This window comes from Pipistrellus kuhlii, unplaced genomic scaffold (genome assembly GCF_014108245.1).
Source record: "Pipistrellus kuhlii isolate mPipKuh1 unplaced genomic scaffold, mPipKuh1.p scaffold_m20_p_15, whole genome shotgun sequence".
In the NCBI taxonomy this organism is placed as follows: Eukaryota; Metazoa; Chordata; class Mammalia; order Chiroptera; family Vespertilionidae; genus Pipistrellus; species Pipistrellus kuhlii.
This window is the reverse complement of record NW_023425460.1, coordinates 19,108,105-19,124,998: the sequence shown is the minus strand read 5'-3', so window position 1 is coordinate 19,124,998 and position 16,894 is coordinate 19,108,105. Positions and strand designations below refer to the sequence as shown.

Genomic DNA, 16,894 nt, shown 5'->3' with positions numbered 1-16,894 from the left:
GATTATGTCATTATAATCAATTGTCCTCATCCCCCTCTCCCCCCATTCCCATCCCAAACCCCTCCCCACGTGTGCCCCCCCTCCCCATTATCCATGACCACTGGTTAGTTAGGCTTCTATGCACGCAAACACGCCTTTTGGTTGATCTCTCCCCCTTAGTCCAGTGTTGCTGTAAATGTGGTCCCGTGCCCACCGCGTTAGACCTTGTCAAACCTGGAGGTGCGCGTTGGAAACGCAGATTCAGCCCTGGCCATGGCCAGGGTGGCGCCGTCGTTCGCCCGGGGCGGTCCCCGTGCACCAGAGGTTGCCAGTCCGGCTCAGGGCACAAGCCTCCGCCGCGGGTTCCATCCCCCGGGGTGAACGGGAGGCCACCATCCGGTATGTCTCCCGAGGATGCCCCTCTCCCCCGACTTCTAAGGTCGGTGAGTCACATCTTCAAAACGAAACGCGGATTCACGGGCACCGCACAGACACAGTGAATCAGGCGCTGCGGTAAGGCCCGGAAGCACGCGTTTTTAGGTTTGAAAACACGCTCCGCTCCACTCCATCCCCGGCGGTACTTCCGGCTCCGGCTGGACCTGAGCGGCTCTCACCCGTCTGACCTCCGGGCGGCGCGGGCGCCCGGCCGGGCCGTGCGGGCAGAGCCGTCTGTTACGTCCCCGCCGCGGCAGGCGCCGGCGGACGCCCGCGGGGCCCAGTCCGGTGAGGCCGCCGCCGCACCGCCACCACCTCCTGGCCCCGTTCGCGGAGCGCACAGCGGAGGCGGGGGCCGGGGCCGAGGCGGCTCAGCGGCGCCCCTTGGAGGAGGCGAGGCCCTCCCGCAGGCGCGCCGGGCTGCGGCTTCCCTGCTCCGCCTCCCCCAGCGCCGCCTCCTCCTCCTCTGTAGTCCCGCCCCCCTCCGGCGGAAGTCACGACGGCGCCTGCGCGCCCCTGCCTCACCCTGTCCCCTGCCTCACCCTGTCCTCTACCTACCAACCGGAAGTGGGAAAACTTCCCATGGTGCCTCGCGAGCTGGGTTTTTGGTTTACAAGCTTGGAAGGTTGAACGCGGGTTTTGGTGGCCTTTGTTGGGGGTCGCGCTGCCGTGCCGGGGCGCTGTTTGCGAGATCGGGTCCGGCGGCCGCCGCCTCGCGGGGTGCGATGCCGCTGCTTCGGGGCGTGTGGGGATTGCTCAGCGCCCTGGGCAAGTCCGGCGCCGAGCTCTGCGCGGACTGTGGGAGTCGGCTGCGTGCACCCTTCAGGTAGGACCCGGGCGGCCAGGGCGCCGGGATGGAGCCGGTGTCTCCCACTTTCTGGCCCTCCCAGGAGGTCAGGGAGGCTCAGACCCTGTGGTTCAAGTCCTCGACCTTGCCAAGGGGAGGGTGCCTTTGCAGGCCTTCTTCCTCCAGGAGTACCGCGCTCCATGCTCCCCCCCTCCCCCCCGCGCCCTCCTCCCCTCCGTTTGGCCTCCGAGCACCTGGCTCCCTGGCCGGTACCTGTGAAGTCATGCCGACAGTCTCCCGCCTTCTTCTAGGCATTGAGGAGGCGGGGCCCAGGAGCCCAAGTCCCCGTGTTCTGCACGCTCTGTCTTTTTTGGGAGGGGAGGGATTCAGTTTTGCAGGCTCTTCCCTCGGGTTATGTCAAGATTGTCAAGTCACTAGCTTTTTTTTTCTTTTTTTTTCTCGAAGGTGTCAGATGCACAGTATCTTGATCATCTCTTATTTGGGACGTGTGTATATATGAGTGAATGTTATTGGCGCTTCAGTCCTTGACATTGGTTCTTTTTCTTTTTGTCTATGCGTAGCTTCGTGTATATACCCAGATGGTTTTCATCCACGTTGAGTAGTTATCCAAAGAAACCTATGACTTCTTACGTTCGATTTTCTAAAGAACAGCTACCCATATATAAAGCTAAGAACCCAGGTAAGGAGTTGGGGGGGCTTGTGCTCTTCTCTGATGTAATAAAGAGCTCACTTAAGCAGTTAAGCCGAGCATTTGATACACGCTACCCACCATCCACTGACTGCAGGAACATAACCTTCTATTTGAGGGTCTGTGAAAAAGCAGGTCAAAACTTATTTTTCACCAAGTAGAAATGCTTTTGTGTTAATTCTCACCTGAGGAGATATATATATATATGTATGTATATATATATATATCATATATATATATATATATATATACACACACACACACACACACACACACACACTCTGAATGGACAAATTATTATGATCTCTGAACACATAATAATCTGGCCACTCAGTGGATATCCTATATTGAAGCATCCATCTTATATAAAAACTGCTGTTTGAAATTTTAACTCTGCTATTTGGCATCTGTAAATGCTTGCTTGCTTAAATAATAAGGAAAATAAGACTACTCCCACTTCAGAGAGGCCACTAATCCTTCCCCGGACAAAAATTATCAGTGCTGGCACCAGGTCAAGTCTTTGGTTGAGGTCTCAAGGCCCCAGCACATACGGGCTCTTTAAGAACTTGCAGAGGAGGCCAGAAACACCCCATATTTGGGAAACAAAGAAGGAAAAAACATAAATAGGGAAAATTCCTCCTTGTTGGGGCCCAGAATTTGAGAGACATTTTCTCTGGACCCGCGTAACAAATGTAACTCCATCTCTAAGTATTGCTTGGTTCTTATCCAGTTTTCTGTAACAAAATAATAAGAGGTTAATATGCAAATTGTCCCCTCAACCAGGAGTTTGACCAGCAGGCAGGCCGGCCAACCGCCCATGTCCCCTCCCTCTGGCCTGGCTGGTTAGAACCCCACCTGTCCATAAATTCATGCACCGGGCCTCTAATATATATATAAAATGTGTGTGTGTGTGTGTGTGTGTGTGTGTGTGTGTGTGTATATATATATATATACATATATATATATACACACACACACTGAATGGCCAGATTATGCGTTCAGAGATCATAATTGGCCACTCGTGTATGTGTGTGTGTGTTTGGGGGGAGAGACAGAGAGAGAGGAAGATTAGAGACACATTGGTTGGTTGCCTCCCACACACTCCCAACCAGGGCAGGAGCTTGCATCCTAGTTCTGTGCCCTTGACCGGAATTGAATCCATGACCCTTTATACCCAGGGCCTATACTCTATCCACTGAGCCAAACCGGCTAGGGCAGAAATGTTTTAAATATAATTAAGAACTAATGAAAGATGTTTTTAAAATAGCAGCATGTAGAATACAAAGCAACTAAAGAAGAGGATATGAAAAAGCTTAATTTTGGGCCTAGTTGCCATTGGTGTAGAGCACGTGTGTCAAACACAAGGCCCGCGGGCCAAATCCGTCCTGCCAGGCCTTGCAGTGTGGCCTGCACCGCGCTGTCGTCACTGCACTCCGCTGCGTTTCCATCACAATGACAGTTTATGACTGTTCAGTAAACCATTCGGCCCGCGATTTAGGCTGGATTTTAGATTTTGGCCCCTTCTCTGATTGAGTTCGACACCCCTAGTGTAGAGGACCACCATGAATCATTTTGTCTCTTGCCTAGTCCCTTCTGCCACAGGGAATTTTTAATGGAACTTACAATAAAATAACTTCTGTGGAAGTGTTCTGTAAACTGTAAAGGCCTATTCAAATTACTGCTAATGCAAGAGCTTTTGTACTGAAAGATTTCCAGGTAGGATATTTGACAATTTCCTAGAAAGGCTATAGGGCCTTCATTTGAGGTTGTAGTATAAAGATAGTAATTAAATTAATAATAGCTAATTTTTGCTTATGATTTCTAAAGCCCATTCACAAACAATACATCACAGGGCACTTCTGGAAATCAAATGAGATATAATGAAAATTCTCAAAAGAATTGGTTTATGAAACATAATTAAGTGCTCACATCTTTTTAAAATGTAGGAGTTGAAATTAATAAGTGGTTTGTTAAAGCATGTATACCCTTTTTAGTTAAGATGAGGAAGGAAATGGGGACTAATGAATTTAGAAAAGTTCAGTTTGTTTGCAACTGGTATTTCTGTAATTCAAATCCAAGATGGTGGTATATGAATCAAGACTATTTTCTTCTTTATTCAGATGTTATGAACCTAATTGCTGAAAGGCTCAAAAAAAAAATGTTTGATTAAAATATCAAGTAAAGAACTTGAAGAAATTCATTACTGAACTGCTTAAACTAGCAATCAAGTTCTGAGGACTGTTTTGGTGATATGTGATACACTCCTTGATTATTAGATAAAAACTAATAATTGTTATTCTTAACCTGAGGATATTTTTTCCATTAATTTTTAAAAAAATATATATATTTTATTGATTTTTTACAGAGAGGAAGGGAGAGGAATAGAGAGCTAGAAACATCAATGAGAGAGAAACATCAATCAGCTGCCTCCTGCACACCCCCTACTGGGGATTTGCCCGCAACCAGTGTACATGCCCTTGACCGGAATGGAACCTGGGACCTTTCAGTCCGCAGACCGATGCTCTATCCACTGAGCCAAACTGGTTTTGGCTCCATTAATTTTTAAAGTGGAAGGAAGGAGGAGAGACAGAGAGAAGCATCAATGTGAGAGAGACACATCTATTGTTTGCTTCCTGTAGGTGCCCGACCTAGAGTCAGGGATCGGGATTGAGCCTGCAACTGAGGTATTGCCCTTGACCAGAATCGAACCCAAGACCCTTAAGTCTGTGTGCTGATGCTCTATCCACTGAGCCAAACTGGCTAAGGTTAAAGTCATGTAAATCGGTTAAAGGAAAGCTAAATCATTGTATTAGGTTGTGTGTGATACAGAGTTTCTAGTAAAACTTACTTTTAGAGCTGATGTATTATGATTTCCTGGAAATCTTTAGAAGTTGTTCATATGACATAAAGTTGTGACATCTTTTCTTATTCCAATTCATAGATGCGAAAAATTCAGAACTAATTAAAAAAATTGCGGAAATATGGAGGGAACTTCCTGAATCACAGAAAAAAGTAAGCATATAGGTTTTCAACATTGCTGGCCAGTTATTCTGCAGTTGTCATACCCTTTAAAAGCCTAAATGATCCAGAGATGATGTTTTTTTTTTTGTTTGTTTTTTTAAATATCTATTATCTTCAAAGGAACTTCATACCTTCTGCTCTACATAACTGATGATAATAGGGATGTGTGGGGTGGTGATGAAGGGCAGCAATGTAAAATTGAAGGCTACCTGCTAGACTCTCAAGTTGGTTAACATGTATGTGATGGGAAAAACACAGATTTTGGTCCATCTAAATGTGACCCCAGAGCACATTTTTCATGTGATGGTTCAGTCTGCCTTTATCTGAAGTCATGCAATTGTCTTTCCTTGGTAGCAATAGTTTATTGACTTCTTATTGTTTATATTTATTTATAGATATATGAAGATGCTTACAAGGCAGACTGGCAAGCATACAAAGAAGAGATAAACAGACTTCAAGAACAGCTTACTCCAAGTCAGAAAGTATCTTTGGAAAAAGAAATGATGCAAAAACGTTTAAAAAAGAAATCGATATTAAAAAAGAGAGTGAGTATCATTGAAACATTCTTTTCCTTTAACAAAGAACTGAAATTCAGATAACTATATGAACATAGGGTCTTTTCTCTTACTTTGATGATATGTGTAGTGACTGTATGGTAGAATGCCAGGTATACTCCAGTCAGGAAAAATGGGATCATCCTCTTCTGCCACTAGAACCATTTGTCATTGAGTCTAGCTTGGAAACTCTTGTTGCTACTTTGGGATGTATCTGATTCTAAAATACATAGTTAGGACTGGCAATCAAAGCTGTAGGAACAGCCAAATCTTGGATAGTAAAAATCTTTGTTTCTGAGTTTTGTCTAGAATAGCATACTGATTTGAATTCTTCTAGAGGTAATAGTGAATTTGATTCTATATATTGCTGAATAGACTAAATTTATTAGCACATCAGGAAAAGTGCCCATTGTATTTAATCAAATAAGTCCCTTTAAGATGAAATACTGCTTTTTTTCTCATTGAAAACCCTTCATAGGGCCCTGGCTGGATAGCTCAGTTGGATAGAGCATTGTGATACACCAAGGTTGTGGGTTCAATTCCCGGTCAGGACACATTGACTGAGAATTGAAATAAGAAGCAGTCAATGAATGCATAAAATAAGTGGAACAACAAATTGAGATTTCTTTCTCTCAAATCAGTAAAAAAACACACACAACAACCCATGTGGTTCAAATTTTGTGGTTCCTAATTTGAGTATTAATCCACATAAATTCCATCGTTTGAAAATTAAACACTTTTGTATAAAACCAGTATTAGGTATGAAGTGGTTAGCTTGCTGTCTAGCTCATATAGTATAGAAAATGGTCATCAGAATTAAAACTATTACTCTGAAAAAGTAGGTTAGAACCTTTAATGTCCGATGCCAAAATATGCATTCCTGATCCTAATGTTTTAAGTCCTCTTAAGGAGTCAGCCAATTTCAAGTCAGTAATCTAATGTTGCTGATCCAATTAGTATTGAATAGAGATTCCAATAGGGAGAAATACAGCCTCTGCCTTAGGGATGGTGTTTGAAGGGGTAAGTACTAAGTTTACTCTCCCTTTCCTCTTAATGCATGCAGCCAGTGCTGAGTGGAGAATACCAGAATGAGGATTAGACAGAAGGGGTTTCCCTTTCAAATATTTTTTGTCTTCCTTTCTTCTGGTATTCCCATTACGTTTTTGTTATACATACTGTTTTATGTTTGTTATACATTATGTTTTAGTTGTTCCACAGTCCTGAGTGTTCTGGGTTTTTTACCCCCTTATCTTCGTTCTCTTTATTTTTGTGTTTTCAAGGATTCTATTATGTCTTGTAGCTCAGATTCTTTCGTCAGCTGTGTCCAGTCTACCACTAAGCACATTAAAGGCATCCTTTATTTCAGCTACAATGTTTTTGCTTTCTAAAATGTTGTTGTTGTTCTTTCTTAGGATTCCTGTTTTTATGCTTACATTGCCCATCTGTTCTTGCATGCTGTCTTAGTGTAATTAATCATAGTTTTTTTCATTCCTGACCTGATCACTCTTAACATCCCTGCCATGCTTGCTTTGTCTCTTCAAACTATGTTTTTTTACCTCTTAGTGTTACTTGGAATTTTTTCATAACAGCTGGACATGATATACTGGCTGAAAGGAATTGCTGTTAAATAGTCCTTAGTATGGTGGTGAGGTGTTCTCTAGTGCTGTGATTAGGTGCCTGTCTTTCAGTGATCCTATGTCTCTGACTGAACTGCACAAGTATTTTCCAGTTTTCTCTCTTCCCGTTAGTTGGGACAGGATGGCTAGAGTGGGCTGGGGTTGGGTATTTCCCTTCCATCAGGTCAGTTAGCTTTGATAATACTCCAGGACAGTGGTCATCAATCTTTTGGATCTCATGGACCATCAGTGGTCCAGACCACCAGTTGGCAATTGCTGTTCAGGAGATTAGCTCTGATTACGGTAACTAGTTACCCTTAAGGGCATGCATCTATATATGTAAAGCCTAAGCAACTGTTTTGATTGAACGACCCGTCAACCAGTCGCTCTGACATGCACTGATTTTGTGCACAGGGGGCAGATGCTCAACACAGGAGCTGCCCCTTGGTGGTCAGTGTATTCGCACAGCCAACCTTCTTCAGCCCCTCTCCCCCCAGCTTGCCGCTCCTGCCCTCCACTCCCCCTAGCCCCCCATAGACCCCAATTGAGGGGCCAGCTGGCCAACCTCCCAGGGGGTTTCCCCCTTGCCGGCCAGCCCTTCAATAGGCCTCGATTGCCGGGCAGACCAAGGAATCCCCCCCAACCACCCGCATAAATTTGTGCACCAGGCCTCTAGTTGTTAATAATAATGCTCAAGACATTTCAAAATGGTTCGTTTTCCTCTCCTCATGCTGGAATCGTGGGTAGAGGGGCATGGGTTTTTCTAGATATATATTGTGGTAATCTGGTCAAGCTCCTGAATTTGTAAATCTCACATTATTGTGAGGACCCTCCTATGACTGGGTCCTCTGAAGTTCTTAAACTCAGAGTTGTCCACACAGAACCTGCAGCAATTTGTTAAAGTTCACGTTTCCCCACCTGGCCTTGTCAGCTTACATCCTGTCACTGACATAGGGTGGCTTGGGTGAGGGGCCTGTGGTGGTTTGCAGTCTGGCCATGCCCCCCAGCAAGCCAAGCATAGGCTGGAAGCAGGTATCCACTGAGCTAAACCAGTTAGAGCTGTTTCATTTTTAAAAAAAGATTTGTACATATGTGCTCAGTTATTCAGTTCACGGAGACCATGAAAATAATATGTAAAGGAAATGTATAGAAAATAACTCAAAATTTATTGAATTTCTCAAAATAATGCTATCAAATTCTGACCTCAGGAGGGAATAATCACATACTTTATATAAGAATCAAAACATCCATTTTAAGGAACATTCTGTAATAATGCAAAGTAGTGAATACAGTTTCTGTAAGTAAAATTAAGTCTCAGAGATGTTAAAACTGTATCTAACTCTTCCGTTTTCTCTCCTCAGGAGTTAACACTGCTTGGAAAACCAAAAAGACCTCGCTCAGCTTATAACATTTTTATATCTGAATGCTTCCAGGGAGCTAAGACTGGTTCATTACAGGTAAAATAGAACTGCATTTATTTTTTAAATGTTTATTTTAGTTTTAGAAATAATTATTATAGATAGGAAATAGGGGTATTTTTGCTTCTTCTATCAGTGTCTTTCTTGGTTTACTGATTCTGTTATAGTAAGGATACATGGGAGATTAGTTTTAAGAGTTCTTTCATGTCTAAAAATGTCTTTTTTTTCACATTTGCTAGTTTGGACATAGAATTGTTTCATGTTCTCATCATTGATGTGTCTATCTCTTTCTCCTTCTCCTTTCCTCTCTGAAATCAATTTATATATATATATATATTCCTAATCAGTTTGACTCAATGGATAGAGTGTTTGCCCGTGGACAGGAGAGTCCCAGATTAAATTCTGGTCAAGGGCTTGTACCTCCATTGCAGGCTTGATTTGGACTCATGGGAGGCAACCAATCGATGAGTCTCTGTCATATTGATGTTTCTTTCTCTCTGTATCTCTCCCTCCCTTCCACTTTCTCAAAAACTTAATGGAAAAATATCCTCGGGTGAGAATTAATAAAAAGAAAAATATATAAAACTTATATATAAAACTTAAAAAAAATTTTTAAAGAGATTATGAAAAAATTGAAAGTATTGAAGTAATTCCTTTCAATTCTAAGAGTCAGAGCAGTTACTTAATGATTAACTGTCCTTGAATATATTAGAAGTGCTTATGAAAGTAAATTAAAATGTTCAAAACATAATATTTATGTAGTCCCAGGTAATATCTGGTACTTCTGTTTTTGTTGGTCCTATCTAATAAAAGAGAAACATGCAAATTGACTGTACATTTGCTATGCCTACAAGCCAATCAGGAGCAAGTATACAAATTAACCCAACCAAGATGGCAGTAGCCATGGAGCTGGAGCAGGCAGGAGGCTTGGGTTGCCCCTGGCAATGGAGGAAGCCAAACTTCTCACCTGCCCTGGCCTGCCCTGGCCTCCGCTCAAGGCTACAAAGTTTCAATTATAGAAGATAAATAAATCCCAGATACCTGCTTCTAGCCTATGCTTGGGTTGCTGGGGGGCATGGCCAGCCTGCAAACCACCACAGGCCCCTCACCCAAGCCACCATACACCCCAAGGGAACCCCCACCCTGATCTGGGGCACCCTTCAGGGAAAACCAGCTGGCCCCCACTCATGTATCAGGCCTCTATCCTATCCAATAAAAGAGTAATATGCAGATTGACCATCACTCCAACACACAAGATGGCTGCCCCCATGTGGACGCAAATGGCCACCACAAGATGGCCATCAGGGGAGGGCAGTTGGAAGGCACCAGGCTTGCAAGAGAGGGCAGTTGTGGGCAATCAGGCCAGCAGGGGAGGGTAATTGGGAGGGACCAGGCCTGCAAGGGAGGGCAGTTGGGGGTGATCAAGCCTTCAGGGAAGGGCAGTTGGAGAGGACCCAGGTAGTTAGGGGTGACCAGGCCTGCAGTGGAGGGCAGTTAGGTGCAGTCAGGCTGGCAGGAGAGTGGTTAGGGGGTGATCAGGCTGGCAAATAGAAGTGGTTAGTGGCAATCAGGAAGGCAGGCAGGCGAGCAATTGGAAGCCAGCAGTCCTGGATTGTGAGAGGGATGTCTGACTGCCCATTTAGATATCCCTTGAGGGTTCTCAGATTGGAGAGGGTTCAGGCTGGGCTGAGGGACACCCCTCCCCTCGTGCATGAATTTCGTGCACTGAGCCTCTAGTAGGAAAATAAAATTCATTCAAAGTTCTGCTCAGAAATAATGGTCCTCTCTCTTTCACAGTCCCTTCTTCTGCCCCTCATTTGCCACCCACCCACCTTCCCTTTATTCTCTGCTCCCTGGGTTCTTCTATCCATTGGTCTAAACGGGCAGTTGGACATCCCTCTCACAGTCCAGGACTGCTGGCTCCCAACTGCTTGCCTGCCTGCCTTCCTGATTGCCCCTAACCGCTTCTGCCTGCCATCCTGATCACCCCCAACCACTCCCCTGCCATCCTAATTGATGTCTAACTGCTCCCCTGCCAGGCTGATTGCCCCAACTTCCCTCCTCTGCCAGCTGGTCACTCCTAACTGCCCTCTCCTACAGGGTTGATCTCCTCCAACTGCCCTCCCTTGCAGGCCTGGTGCCTCCCAAATGCCCTCCCCTGCTGGCCATCTTGTGGTGGCCATCTTGTGTGCACCTGGGGGCAGGATCTTTGACCACATGGGGACAGCTATTGTGTGTTGGAGTGATGGTCAATCTGCATATTACTCTTTTATTAGATAGGATAGAGGCCAGGTGCATTCATCGGTGGGGGCCAGCTGGTTTGCCCTGAAGGGTGTCCCGGATCAGGGTGGAGGTTCCCTTGGGGTGTGGGGTGGCCTAGGCGAGTGGTCTGCGGTGGTTTGCAGGCCGGCCATGCCCCCTGGCGATCTAAGCAGAGGACCTGGTATCTGGAATTTATTTGCCTTCTACAATTGAAACTTTGTAGCCTGGAGCAGAGCCAAGCCTCCTGCTGGCTGGGTGGCTGCCGCCATTTCTGTTTGGGACTTATGTATCTTGTATAAATGAAACTTTGTTGTCTTGAGTGGAGGCCTAGACCAGCCAGGGTGTGTGGAAAGCTTTGCTTCCTCCATTGCCAGGGGCAACCCTAGCCTGCTCTCTCCAGCTCCATGGCTGCCACCATTTTCTTGGGATTAATCTTCTATAATTGAAACTTTGTATCCTTGAGTGGTGGCCTAGGCTGGCCAGGGTGTGTGGAAAGCTTGGCTTCTGTTGCCAGGGAAACGCAAGCCTCTCAACTGCTCTCTGTGGCTGCAGCCATCTTGGTTGGGGTTAATTTACATACTCGTTCTGAGTGGCTGGTGGGTGTGATTTGAGCAGAGTGATGGTTAATTTGCATATTACTCTTTTATTAGGTAGGATTGATTGAAAAGCCAGGTTAACTGGACACTTAGCCTATTAGGCTTTTCTTATATAGGATGAAATAAATCAGACCAGAGAAAGACAAATAGCATATGCTCTCACTTACATGTGGAATATATTATAAAACAATAACTGATCTCATAGGTAAAGAAACAGATTGGTGATTGCCAGGCATGGGGAGTGGATGAGATGGGTAAAGGTGGTTAGAAGATACAATCTTACAGTTATAAAAAAGTCTTGGGGATGTAATGTACAGCATGGTAAATAGAGTTAATAAATTTGATAGTTGCTCAGAGTAGATCTTAAAAGTTCTCATAAGAAAAAAAAATTATGGTGACAACTGTTAAAGACATTTTTTTAAAAAAATATTTTTTTTATTGTTTTTTTACAGAGAGGGAGAGAGATAGAGAGTTAAAAACATCAATGAGAGAGAAACATCAATCAGCTGCCTCTTGCACACCTCCTACTGGGGATGTGCCCACAACCAAGGTACATGCCCTTGACCGGAATCGAACCCGGGACTTTTCAGCCTGCAGGCCGATGCTCTATCCACTGAGCCAAACCGGTTTCGGCAAGACTTATTGTTTTGACCATTTCAGAATATATACAAATATTGAATCATGTTGTACACCTGAAACTAATACAATGCTATATGAAAATTATATCTCAGTAAAAAGATAAGTATCTTTATTCCAGTCATTTTGTATATTTTAAATTTAATTTAGAAAGAGGATATTAAGAATTGAGAGGCATTAATATCTGAGTATGATAAAATGATGTAAAAATGATGATTTTTAGTATCTGAATTTTCTTGAAATGAGTAATAAAAAACAATTTTTCTTTAATCACTGAAGTCCCTATATCTGTTATTTAAACATACATTGTTTTGCAGATAAGGCTGAAAAATATAAATGAAAGGTGGAAAAATCTCTCTGATGCTGAAAAGCAAGTAAGTATGGTTTTAGTCTCAAATATCTAGTAAGAATATCTATGAGAATGTATTAGGGCAAGGCTCGATTCATGTGAAAAACGACCTTGTATTCTAACACAGTTAAAATATTTTTAAATAATTTCATATTCATAGAATCAATTTGGCTTTTTTTTGGGTAGTTTTTAACTGAAATAAATTTGATATTTAAAACAATGTCACACCAAATCCAGTGTCCAGTGTATGCTATGACAGTCACACTGTGCCTGTGCTCCTTCCTACATCCCAAGCCCTAAAATTGTAACAATTTAATGAATACCAAATCTTTCTCTCTTACCTTATCTCACAAAAACATTCCTCCTCCAACCCCCTTTACACATGTAGAAGAATAAGGTAATTTTTATGGTAAATATGGAAGCATTTCAGAAATTAATGGTGAAGATTCTTCTGAAGAAATCATTTTAACAATTACACTTTTTCTCAGGTATATATTCAGCTTGCTGAAGATGATAAAGCTCGTTATTACAGCGAAATCAAATCTTGGGAAGAACAAATGATTGAAGTTGGACGTGAAGATCTTCTTCGTCGAAAAGTGAAGCCCCAATCAAAAGGCAGTGAGGAATATTAAGTAGAAGACTGAGTTATGGTCATAATGGATAGACACAAGAAACCAATTAGGTCTCAGTATCTGAAACTGTTAGAAAATTAAAAGGATAAAGCTAGTCAACATTTTATAATCTTTTTTTTTTTTTCCCCATGGACTTCTACCAGTTCAATACATTTTGTATTGGTAGATCTTTCTTTGGAAAACTCAAACATAGAAAAGTTCATCCAAAATTTATTTTGTGTTTAGAAACTACTGAGGATCAAAATAATCATGAAATGTATCAGTAACATTTTACCTTTGATAAAGGTGAGTCAGACTGTGAAGTTTTTTTTATAATACTGATGACTGTGGAAAGAGTATTCTTGTCTCCTTATATTATGGAGGCAGGGGTTTCCTATTCAGAAGTGTCCCAGATTGTAGAGCCAGAGTGTTCTATGATTAATTGTGCATTTTTTAAAGACCACCCAGAGCTCATTTAGGTAAGTTCCAATCCTAGGTGTACTTTATTTTCAGAGCTGATGGTTCTACAGGCAAGGGCTTGCTCGATTCAGTTGTAATTTTTTTGTACAAAAGATGGAGAAATTTGTGAACCTTTTCTTCATTGTCTTTTTTTTCCTAAAGTAAAAAAAGCTAAGAAGTATATACTAAATCAATGCATATTGTTTTATATGTCATAGAACACAATTATTGTTTCCTAATTATATGTTTAAGGTAAAACATTTGTTTTACAGCTTCTGTCTATTTTTCTTTTCTTTTTAAGTAGGGATTTATATTCTGAATTATTTTTTCTCTCCCATGTGAGTATATTTTTCAGAGAGAACTTATTTGGTAAGTTTTAAAACGAGAGATCCAGAAACAAGTTTTTAAACTCTCTAGGCTCACAACCTGTAATTTTAAAACATTTTATATAAGAGAAAAGACTATATAAGGGACAGCCAACTCTGCCCAAATCCAGCCACAGCCTGCTTTTTCATGGCCTATGAGCTAGAATTGTGTTTACCATTAATAAAAAAAATAAAAAGATATTTCAAGGCACATGAAAATATGTTCATTGTCCATAAATATTATGAAATACAGCTATACTCATTAATTTATCTATTGTTTATAGCTGCTTTTGTGCAACAGTGACAGTTGAGTAGTTGCTTCAGAAACTCGTTTGCAAAGCCTAAAATTTTTACTGTCTGACTCTTTACAGAACAAGTTTGCCAACCCATGATTTACAGTATAGTGTAGTATGATAAGCATACTAATATGTTGGGATAGGTTTTTTAACTGATTGAGAGGTTCTTGTTTTAGAATTTTTGTCACCATTGTCTTAAGAGGAAAAAGGTCAAGTCACAGAAGAAGCTAAACTGTTGCTCCACAGTGTTAGTAAGAAAAATAATCTTGTTTCAAATTATTTTGTGTAATAATTTCACTTACTGTAAATGAGATTCTCTTCAATTACTTCCTATGACTTAGTAAGTGAATCTTACAAGTTTCCAATTAGCACATATAACAAAAACGTTTCCATCTTTTACCACTTGTTTATCATCTTGAGAGCTAGCAAAAGTTTTTAAAATTCACACTAACTTTTTGAGCAAAATAATTCATCTTTCATCATCAGTTCATAAGAATAGGATAACCCAAAATTCATATGTATCTTACATTATGCAAACTACTTAGGAATTCTGGATTCCAAATTTACAGAAAAATTTTGAGGATTTTTGTTGTTTGTGGATAGAAAATAAATAAAAAATCATGACTTGTTCTATACTGAACTTGACAAAAGTATGTACTAAAGAGAAAAATATACCAAGGGGAAGCTTAAGATTTAAATATTTGAAGTTAGGTGTTTTCAGACAGTTTCCTCCTGTGGTTATGAACACAGGGCATAGTTGGCTCTGAGCTAAGTAGATGCCGAGGGGGGAGGAGTTGGGGAAGAGGAGGTGTGCTAGTGTCTGTCGCAGCCTGCCTCAGTGGGGTTTCTGGGAGAGAGTGAGCCCTAATTCCCCGTGGCACATAGAAAGGTACTGATGATGTCCCATACTCAGGAGAATGGAGAAAATCATTGAAGTCATACACTGTGTTCTGTGCTTCAGGTGAGCCCCAAGGAGCATGTGGGAGTCAGTCGTTTGTGATGAAGGACGGGTGAGGTTAGAAATGAATTATGTAAACATCTTTGCAATTACTTTGTTCTGTGTTCTTTTAGCACCCAACTACATCAATATTTTATACAGAACACATTCAAGTCATATCTTCCCAGTTATATTAGGAAGTTTAGTGACGAGTTAAGTTCAAGTATTTACAGTTTAGTAAAGGGGGAAAAGTGTGAAAAGAGCTAGAGCAAAACAATAACATCAAATAATATTTAGTTTCCTTTGCTTATAAAAGAATGTCATTTTTAATGCTTTAAATATTAAGGTAATCTGAGTCCACACCTTGGTTAGTAAGTTTCAGTACATATTGAAGACTGGAATGCAAATCTATACCAAATGCCTTCCAGTTTAACAGTATGTCCAAATTTTCTATTATGAAGAATAAGAAATTATGTCAAATTACCAGGGGCCACTCATGTAAAGCCTTACTTTTTAGACTTAAGTTGACCTAAAAGAGTAATTGTAAAAGAAGAGTGTGCTAGGGGGTTAGATGCTGAAGAATTGAAAGTGGTGTCTATGCTTTTCTGAGCATATGCTGTTCAGAATCATGAAGAGATTTCTATACTTTGTTCATTAGAGTACCAGCATTAGGTTTGAAATAATTTGATGGTAGTAGAGGATTGTGTAGTAATTCTACTTTCTGATGTTTAAAGGATATTGTGTGAAGATTCAGCCTACTGTAATCATGTAAATTTTGCTATTGCTTTTGGCTAAAACTCCCTTCTTGAAAATGCCATTTTTAAAAAACAAGGTGTATTTTTTATAGTTGCTACAAATGTGTGTATTTAAATCTGAATTAAAAGATAAGTTGATTCAAAGTAACTAGCAAATTTCATTGATTTCCCCCCCCCTGATATTTACCTTACATAAAATTAATCACCACCAGGAAGTTTTTATATATTAAGTGATAGTACCCATAGATTTTCATAATTTTATCAATATTAACTGTGAGAATATTCCCTCCCTTTCTTTCCTCTCTCACAGCCACTCTTCCTTCTCTTCATAGCACCACGCTCTTAGACATATTTGAAAATATTATAAGCACAGACTGTGTTGAAATTTTAAAGCAGTAACATTCTTTTTATTCTTATTTTTTTAAAATATATTTTATTGATTTTCCACAGAGAGGAAGGGAAAGGGATAGAGAGCTAGAAACGTCGATGAGAGAGAAACATTGTTGATGAGAGAGAAACATCGACCAGCCGACCAGCCGCCTCCTGCACACCCCCCACCAGGGATGTACCCGCAACCAATTTACATGCCCTTGTAAATCAAACCTGGGACCTTTCAGTCTGCAGACAGACACTCTATCCACTGAGCCAAATTGGTTTTGTCAGTAACGTTCTTTTTAAAATTGAGCTTTTGGAAAGGAAAGACTAAGAAAATAAACATTTATTATTGCCTTGAATTTGTAGGACTTTCCAAACAGACAGTAAAACTGTACAAAGCTAGTATCATTAGTTTTTACATTGTTCACAAATAAAGTACTTTTGGTAATTGATTAAATTATTAATTATAATGGAAAATACGTGAAACACAAAACATTTTCTAGTAGAGTCGACCCTCCATATCTGTGGGGGATTGGTTTCAGGACCTCTCACCATGATATCAAAACCTGTAGATACTAATTTCCTTATATAAAATAGTTATACTCAATAGTTGTTATAATGTATTGTTTAGTGAATAATGATAAAAATATATGCATATTATACACACAACCATCTAGGTCCATAACTGCATAGTACAACATCTTCAAGAACTTTTCAAATATTTTTAATGCAGT

General features: G+C 41.3%; 1 protein-coding gene across 1 annotated transcript; it reads left to right on the top strand.

The window, feature by feature from the left end:
• Positions 1-1,001: 1,001 nt before the first annotated feature.
• TFAM (transcription factor A, mitochondrial) lies at positions 1,002-15,933 on the top strand. Its single transcript, XM_036438424.2, has 7 exons — positions 1,002-1,240; positions 1,783-1,901; positions 4,852-4,922; positions 5,327-5,476; positions 8,463-8,558; positions 12,331-12,387; positions 12,851-15,933. The coding sequence occupies exons 1-7, from the start codon at positions 1,140-1,142 to the stop codon at positions 12,992-12,994; spliced, it is 738 nt and encodes a 245-aa protein (XP_036294317.1). The 5' UTR covers positions 1,002-1,139; the 3' UTR covers positions 12,995-15,933.
• The last annotated feature ends 961 nt before the right edge of the window (positions 15,934-16,894 follow it).

Coding starts and splice junctions, on each gene's coding strand:
- TFAM (XM_036438424.2), top strand. CDS start 1,140: ATGCCGCTGCTTCGGGGCGTGTGGGGATTGCTCAGCGCCCTGGGCAAG. Junction 1,902..4,851: donor ATATAAAGCTAAGAACCCAG/GTAAGGAGTTGG, acceptor TCCAATTCATAG/ATGCGAAAAATTCAGAACTA. Junction 12,388..12,850: donor TCTCTGATGCTGAAAAGCAA/GTAAGTATGGTT, acceptor ACTTTTTCTCAG/GTATATATTCAGCTTGCTGA.